General features: G+C 41.2%; 2 protein-coding genes across 2 annotated transcripts; one reads left to right on the top strand and one right to left on the bottom strand.

Moving 5' to 3' along the window:
* The first annotated feature begins 1,230 nt into the window (after nt 1-1,230).
* Nucleotides 1,231-4,982, top strand: LOC105563122 (FAS-associated factor 2). Its single transcript, XM_012014445.1, has 8 exons — nt 1,231-1,634; nt 1,720-1,800; nt 2,071-2,296; nt 3,027-3,213; nt 3,297-3,470; nt 3,580-3,675; nt 3,844-4,156; nt 4,281-4,982. The coding sequence occupies exons 1-8, from the start codon at nt 1,572-1,574 to the stop codon at nt 4,443-4,445; spliced, it is 1,305 nt and encodes a 434-aa protein (XP_011869835.1). The 5' UTR covers nt 1,231-1,571; the 3' UTR covers nt 4,446-4,982.
* A 585-nt stretch (nt 4,983-5,567) lies between these two features.
* LOC105563121 (serine/threonine-protein kinase RIO3) lies at nt 5,568-7,454 on the bottom strand. The gene is made up of 4 exons (XM_012014444.1): nt 7,137-7,454; nt 6,545-6,729; nt 6,373-6,479; nt 5,568-6,221 (listed from the first exon to the last, which is right to left on the bottom strand). Exons 1-4 carry the CDS (start codon nt 7,232-7,234, stop codon nt 5,949-5,951), a joined length of 663 nt encoding a protein of 220 aa, XP_011869834.1. The 5' UTR covers nt 7,235-7,454; the 3' UTR covers nt 5,568-5,948.
* Between the last annotated feature and the right edge of the window lie 596 nt (nt 7,455-8,050).

Raw genomic sequence — 8,050 nt, 5'->3', positions numbered from 1 at the left:
TTCTCGTGTGTGACATGACTACTAATGTTATCCGATATCAAAAGCTAATTCACACGTTGGGAAAGGATTTATATCACGCATCGAATCCACGTAGCGTATATTATTGTAATTCTGAGGTTCTGGGATAATATTATTAAGTGGCGTGAAAGTGATGTTTTTCGATTAATATCGCGATTTCCGATGCGTAAAATTATTCTTGCGACTTAGTACGTGCAATATATCGCTTTGCGAGAACTCCCTTTTTACAATTTAATTGGTCAAACGACGCACGACATTGTAAGACTTGACAGAAAAGTCACCATTCCTGCCTGAGGATATCAACGGAATTGCAATTGCGAGAATAAACGAATGCGCAATCATTCCACGAATTACAGTAGCGAAATCTGTAAACAATAGGGATACAATGAGTTTTACGATATGTTAATTTCTGTTATTATATTTACACGTACTTAGGCTATGAGAGTGTATAAAGAGTTCGAGTTATTATAGTCAAAGGAAAATAAAGAGTGAAGTGTATGAAGAAATTTGCGCTCCTTGTTATTCCTGCGTTGAACAAATGCATCAGTCAATTCAGCGAATCTGAAGCCTGGAATAGAAAAAAAGTATCAATAATGCGTACCTAACAGTTCTATTGTATTTTATTTGTATAAAATCTTTTTCCTAGACAATTAGATAAGAGGTGAATAAAAAATTAAGTGTTCTTGGATACCTGTGGATTTCTCCAAGAGTCCAAGTCACGTTGGTCGATTCGAAATTGTCAGTGCAAGTAACCGATTCGCTGTAATTCGCAAGATCCAATGGCCGCGTTCAGCAGACACAACTGTTGAGCGAGCGCTCAATGATTTCTTAACATGATTGGCTGGATCTAAAAGTATTAGGCCCGGTTTCACCAACGCGAGTTAATCTAATCGGTCGGTTAACTTGACAGGGTGCCAACATAAAACTTCTTTATTAACCAAGAAAATAGGTTAATAAAGAAGTTTTATGTTGGCACCCTGTCAAGTTAACCGACCGATTAGATTAACTCGCGTTGGTGAAACCGGGCCTTAGCCAATCATACTGAGCGCTCACTCGACAGTTGTGTCTGCTGAACGCGGCCATTGGGTAAACTTGGAACAGACTTAAGGCGCGTTTACACCGCGCCTAGGGGATTTTCGCTCCGTCAATCGCGTGGCGCGAGAGAGGCAGCGTTCATTGGCCCCGCGTCGACCAATTCCCCCGGAGCCACGGCGCCCGACATGACACATGAGAGACGAGCTTGAAATTGTAAATTGCACCCGTGGTGAGCCATGACGTCGGAAAACATCGTGCACGCAGCGAAGAAATGAGATGCGTATCGCGTCGTGACGTCTCGGGTGACTTCGCGCTCGACTCGAACAACACTCGAGGTTAACTCCCGACCGGGAGGACACCCGCGTCTCGCGCATCCAAATGATCACGACACCGCGTTATAACCTACGCCGTGTATGCGATCCTCACATCAGCTGATGAGTTGGACGTAACTGCGCGCACGACGGCCGGATTTTTTTAAACCCGCTTCGCACCCGCGGCTTCAGGAGGGAGACGTCGCGATGGCAGACCTCGCCTTGGGGGAGCTCAGCGGCGACCAAACCGAGAAAGTACTGCAGTTTCAGGTACGCACGTTTCTCGCCGTTCCTTATCCTAAGGTCACGCGCCTGTCGATATTCGTGACTGACGACACGTAACAATCACCCCCAGGACCTCACCGGCATCGAAGACCTCTCGGTATGCAGGGACGTTTTGCAGAGGCACAACTGGAACCTGGAAGTAGCGGTTCAGGTATGCCGCTGCGTTAACTCGTGTATATCTCGCGATTCTCGGGCGCGGCGTTTCGCAATTCACGATGCATTTCCATGCATCGAACGTTATCGAGACGAATAACTGAATAAATTTACATTTTTTTCCCTCGCACCTCAGCGAGAGGCAACATATCTATTTATCGTCGATGATTTTTTATATCGCCAATCCGACGGGCCTTATGTAAGCGCCACGTGTGCCAGCGTGGTGCTCTGATATTTGCGATTCGCTCAAAGTGCTTGTTGTGTGCAGGAGCAATTGAACCTGTACGAGGGCAGACCATCCATGTATGCGCAGGACTCGCGCGCCCGCCCGCCGCAGGTTGTGGATGACAGTAGTTCCAGAATTTATTTTAGTTACCCAGGAAGCTCCGGTGGCGGCGGCGGTCTCTTATCCTACATTTTTTCCATGTGTTACAATCTAGTGAGCAGTATCCTACAGCTGCTTTTCGCAATATTTAAGAGAAACGTCAGACCTGGTGAGTGTAGAGCGCAAAGATAATAAGCATTCCATTACGTGGCAAGCGAGGGACAAACCACCGAGAGCGTTGTGGTGCACGGATTCGCGGCATTACGCCGGTATTACATTTGTCGTACGACAAAATTTTCAAGCGTGTTTGTTGGCACCAGAATAGAAGTCTTTGAGTCTCTAGAAAACTTTCATTCTGCAACCAATCAATATGCTTGAAAACTTTGTGGTACGACAAATGTAATATTAGCCTATGGGCCCGAGCAGAATGGTTGTCTTGTACTCTTAAGACATAAGACAGTTATTGTGCGTTACCTCAAGACAAAGGCTTAAAACATAAAACTTAAGAGTATAAGACAGCCATTTTGCTCAGATCCTTACTGGGCATTACTAGCTTTTTTTTTAAATAAAATAAGATAAAACAAGATAAAAGAAGACAATAAGATAAAGTAATGCCTACTATGAATTGGTGTATGTGACTTTGGTCAGCGGTTTATCCCTCGGTTGCGAGTAAACTCCTTGCGACTCGACAAAGACATTTACATAGGATATTTGACTGTGTTCGACAAATTTTACTCTTTGCGCTATTTGGATTAAAATCTCGTGAGACCACAGTGACCTACCGGTTGCAAATTGATTGCGATTAATCTCGCTAACTCGACATTTTAATAATTATCCTTTCAATCGCGTGCGTGTAGACGTATACAATTTATATGCACTAATCGAAACGAATTTCCAAGTGTCCTCCGATCCAGTGGAAGATGTAGTCAACTTTATTAGAACTTACGAGGAGCGTTACGGTAACACTCACCCAGTATTTTACCAGGGCTCCTACAGCCAAGCCCTGTCGGACGCGAAACAGGAATTAAGATTTCTGTTGGTATATTTGCATAAGGATGAGACTCAGGAAGTTGACCAATGGTGCAGGCAAGTCTTACGAGTAGCCGTTGCTTTTACATGACAGCGTAGATACAAGGTTCATGATGTGACGAGGAAGGGCTTGTTTACAGAAACATATTGTGTGATCCAGAAGTGATAAGATATATAAACATCCATACTTTGTTCTGGGCATGTAACGTAAAATCCGGAGAGGGTTACAAAGTCGCGGAAGCACTCAAATTGGGATCATACCCCTTCCTAGCGCTGATCGTGCTGAAGGACAATAGAATGACAATAGTCGGTCGGTACGTGAAGCTAATCTATTTACATACATTGAAACAAACGTTTGGTTTATCTTCTCAATAGCTGCAATTCACCGAGCTTGGTACATAAACTTGTTCTTCTGTCCTATAGATTGGAAGGCGCACCATCTTCCGCCGATTTAATGTCGCGACTGCAAACGATCATAGAACGTAATGAAATTAATCTGATCCAAGCACGTCGAGAAAGGTAATTGGGATATTCTGTGAGATTCTAGAATATCTTAGTTTTTTCAACGAGAAAACGGATCTGGAAAGAAATCAGGCACTGATGCAAAATCTGTGTTGTTTAAGAATTTGCTAAGAAATACGAAGATTGAGGAAATAAATGTTATTTATCTCTTTATTGGTATTTTAGAGCAGAACGTAGCGCGGCGCAGTCGCTTCGGCAACAACAGGATCGCGCTTACGAGGAATCGTTACGTGCGGATCAGGAGAAAGATCGTAAAAGAGAAGAGGAAAGAAGAGCGCGCGAGGAGCAAGAGGCCCGAGAGAAGGAAGAGTTGAACGCTCAAGAAATGGAGATTCAACGTATACGCCTCGAGAAGGAACTGACCATTAGTAAAGTGCCTCTCGAGCCAGAACCGTCTAATCCCAACGCGTGTCATCTTCAGATTAAGCTTGGAGAAAGAACGATGAAGAGAAGATTCCTCATGTCTGATACGGTCGAGGTAACTGTATAAACAATCGTAAACATGAATTAGAAGTATTCTCACCTAGTATATGAGAGATTTGCAAAAGGTTTTGTATCAGACATTCAATGAAAGTAGAATTACATGTACTGTTCTTTTTCAGGACGTTTATCACTGGATTTTCAGCCAACCAGATTCACCAGCAAGTTTCGAGATAACAACGAGCTATCCCAGAAGAATCCTCTATCCTTGTCGGGACATCTTGACTCTATCGAATGCCGGTTTAACCCATAGAGAGGTCCTTCACGTTAATGATCTAGACGACTAAGCGCGATCATTTCGATATGACATTCTTCAAGTTTTAGTATCATTCCATGGGAAAAATGATACTGCTATGTGAAAGACACTTGTCAAGAGACACAAGTTCATGCAGCATATTTACACAAAAATGTATACACACACCCACCCACACACACCTACACACATAAACACATACACTTGCGTATATAATATATATATACATATATATATTTGATACATTCTAGTACTTTATGTGAGGTATACTTTATTGGATGAAAACTATGATTACACGAAATATACCAAAAGATAGGAATCAAGAAAAGGGGGAAAAAGGTGTGTCTATGCATGCAGCTTATTTAAATTAACAATCGGTACGTCGACCATCGCATTTACTGAAAAATGCATTTCATATAGAAAAAAAAACAGTAGATAGGAATATACATATATTAAAATTCTTTTGTGTAAGAAAATGATCTCGTAAGAAAAATTGTACAAACTATTTCTTTTATATCTCTTCCGACACCAATTCTAAATTGTGTCAGTATTAAAAGAGCGATGATACGTATAGTACGGATGAATTTCGATGCTTGGATAAATTTCATGCGTCTGGGCACACTCCTGTAAATTTGTCCATTTGTTTTCCTGTGATATACACGGAATTTCTTTAATATAATTCAATGTATGAAGAAGGAACGGAATGTTTTTTTCAATAGGTTTATCATGCAATCAGTTTCTTGTCGATGGCAAAAGTGTTTGTTTGATACTTCCGTGATCCAGGGATAACTAATAATCAAAAGAATAATTAATAAGTTCCATGAATTTCACATATATATAAATTCTGGTAGTACAACTTTTGATTGACGATTTAATTAATCACTTATTGTATCCAATGGCATTTATATATTTTTATTTAAAGTGGAAAAAAATGTAACAGTTATAAGTTTGGTATGTCAGATAAAAAGCATTGAATTTTATCCGTTACCAACCGGAATAGTCATATTTATTTCTAGAATATCAGCAATATCATTTCACCATTTAACGCAATCATTTTCCGTTGTTGCATCCGATAAGTTATCTTTCTTTTTATGCTGCTACAATATACTCGTATATATACATAAAGGATATAATATATTTCAGTTCTGACCAAATATTCCCAGTTGCAAGATTTATTTTTTTGGAATTTTATATAATGTACATTTAACTGAATTATGTACAAACTCATCATTTCGTCATATAATGCAAGTACCCTGACGTATTTACAACAAGTAGGCATAAATATAACAATGTTGAGATATTCCGTACGCCGTTAGCGATGTTTATTAGTATTTGAGTCCTAGACAAGTGTCCGTTATTATTAACGTAGAAAACTGATATTTAGTGATATGACATGATTTTTAAAAGTAATCTAAAATACTCCCAACTGATTAATCAATACAAAGCAATTTGACAAAAATAAGACTCAAAGAGATCGCGCGTTAACGAGGTACGGAATACTATTTATCAGGAAGAAATCGTGCCGGGCACTGACATTTTATTTTGAATGGGTTTTAGATTTTGGCGAGACTTTTGCTCTCTCCTTGGAGCATTGCGCGCGACTATAAGCGCGCAAGGTGTTGTACACTTTGTTGTTCAGCTTGACATCGAAACCACCCGTGTCTCCCGTGTCGATTCCCGGCGGGAATTGTAACACTCGGCAAGCGTTGATCCTGGAAGACATTAGGATGTCGTGCTTCGTAACGATCTGCGAATCGTTTCCCTTTTTGTAACCACAGCGCGGTATCGAGGCGTACTCCTTTTCTATGCTCTGAAAAGGAAAAAAGAACAATGTATCGGTGTTTCTTCTAATGAGCAATGCTTTGTTGATACATTATTGACATAAACAAATCTTTAATCCACGCAGCATCTAATCTGCACATATACAAGACATCTCACGAGTAACATCGAGCTGCACTTACGACAAAACGATCGAAGTCCCTGTTACTGTCGTCCACGTTGGAATCCACGTTATCTTCATCCTTGGCTTCGTATAGGGAGCTCCGGTAATTGCTGAACGAGATGCTCACTGAAATAAGGAGGAATAACTTAAACTGACAACGCAGGGCAAGGAGCCGACGTATTTCAGGTTACCTTTTGAGTCACGATTGAACTTGTCCTCCGTACGCTTCAACATCGAGTCGTACTCGTGATTGAATTGACATTGTAACATGTGTGCTATTACTGCATCGTTGTCAGTGTCAGTTGCATCATAAGTTTCTCCAAACGTCTCGTCCGCCGGATTGGTGTTGTCCTCGTTGAAATATTTCTTCAGCTCCCTGGTGGTAAAAAAGCAACTTCAGAGAGAAGAATTATACATGACCAATGTTCCAATTTCAGGCCTCGGCACCAACTTGAAATGATAAACGTTTCAGACGGTGTTCTTACGACATAACGAAGATCCTGCCTCATGCATACTTTATCAGGCACCGCTAAGCTTTCGGTTGCACACCGTGATATTTAAATTGAGCACAAATCGAATGGAAGACTGAGAATTTTGTCAAATTTACTTACAGGGGAGAGTCCGGTAAAGGCTGCGGTCAAACTGTTGCTTCAACCGTTACAAAGTATTTTTCTTCTTTCTTTCAGAAAAGATAGACGGACAAGAGAAATACTTCGAAGCACTTGTAGCAGTGGCTTGACCGCAATCAAAGACAACTGGACTCAACGCAAGGGGTATATTTACCTCTCCTGCTTAGCGGCCAATTGTTCCGTCGTGATGTCTAGTAGATTGACAGGAGTTTCCAGGGGTTGTATCTTCGCCCACACTTTCGGGGTTGCCATTGCTATAATCGACCGGGACTAACGAGTTGCACGACACCAGGGAGAAGTCGCTCGCGTAGAAGCTGGAGCCGAGACAAACACGAGACGAACGTGAGTTTGATGATACTCCCTCCCCCCCTTCCTCAAAACACCGTTCTTGTTCTTATGCGAGTCGAATAATGTCATACGGAACGTTCCTACCACGACATCCCTCCCCCCCTCGAACGCACTCGCGCGGATAAAACAGCATTGCCTTCCTGTTTCCGGATTTGAATCTCGGCAATAGCGAAATATCGACAATTCGTAAAGGCGGTCAGTCCTGGATAAGCTCCCGTTATTATCGAATATGAAAAGGCCTGCAGATAATTGAAGAAAACATCTTTATTGACAGTCAATAATGTCAGCCAAGATGTATGTACGTGGTACTGTCTAAATTTTCAAGAATTTCTCACAATTTCCAAGAATTGGTATTCCGAGAATTTCAAACTTCAACTCGCAAAAATCGAGAATCCGGAAAACTGGCAAAGTATCAGGAGAATATGACAGCCAAACAGGTAGCACTATTTAAATTTCCAAGAATTTGTCACCATTTCCAAGAATTTCAATGTTCAAATTACGAAAATCAAGAATCGCGAAAACTGAAAAAGTATCAGGAGAACATGATCAGCGAAGAGGTGGCACTATCTGAATTTCCAAGAATTTGAAACTTCAAATCGCAAATCCCGAAAACTGCAAAAAGTATCAGGAGAACATGATCAGCAAAGAGGTGGCACTATTTGAATTTCCAAGAATTTGAAACTTGAAATCGCAAAAACCGAGAATCCCGAAAACAGAAAA

The sequence above is a fragment of the Vollenhovia emeryi genome, unplaced genomic scaffold (genome assembly GCF_000949405.1).
Source record: "Vollenhovia emeryi isolate VEMERY1.0 unplaced genomic scaffold, V.emery_V1.0 DF939180.1, whole genome shotgun sequence".
Lineage (NCBI taxonomy): Eukaryota > Metazoa > Arthropoda > Insecta > Hymenoptera > Formicidae > Vollenhovia > Vollenhovia emeryi.
Note: the sequence above shows the minus strand (reverse complement) of the source record. Positions and strands in the feature narration are given on the sequence as shown.

Bases quoted from the DNA above. Each gene is read 5' to 3' on its own strand.
- LOC105563122 (XM_012014445.1), top strand. From the start codon at position 1,572: ATGGCAGACCTCGCCTTGGGGGAGCTCAGCGGCGACCAAACCGAGAAA. The intron at 1,635-1,719 runs GTACGCACGTTT...AATCACCCCCAG, and splicing joins AGAAAGTACTGCAGTTTCAG to GACCTCACCGGCATCGAAGA. The intron at 1,801-2,070 runs GTATGCCGCTGC...TGTTGTGTGCAG, and splicing joins ACCTGGAAGTAGCGGTTCAG to GAGCAATTGAACCTGTACGA.
- LOC105563121 (XM_012014444.1), bottom strand. From the start codon at position 7,234: ATGGCAACCCCGAAAGTGTGGGCGAAGATACAACCCCTGGAAACTCCT. The intron at 6,730-7,136 runs GTAAATATACCC...TTTTACCACCAG, and splicing joins TTGGCCGCTAAGCAGGAGAG to GGAGCTGAAGAAATATTTCA. The intron at 6,480-6,544 runs GTAACCTGAAAT...TCCTTATTTCAG, and splicing joins GTTCAATCGTGACTCAAAAG to TGAGCATCTCGTTCAGCAAT.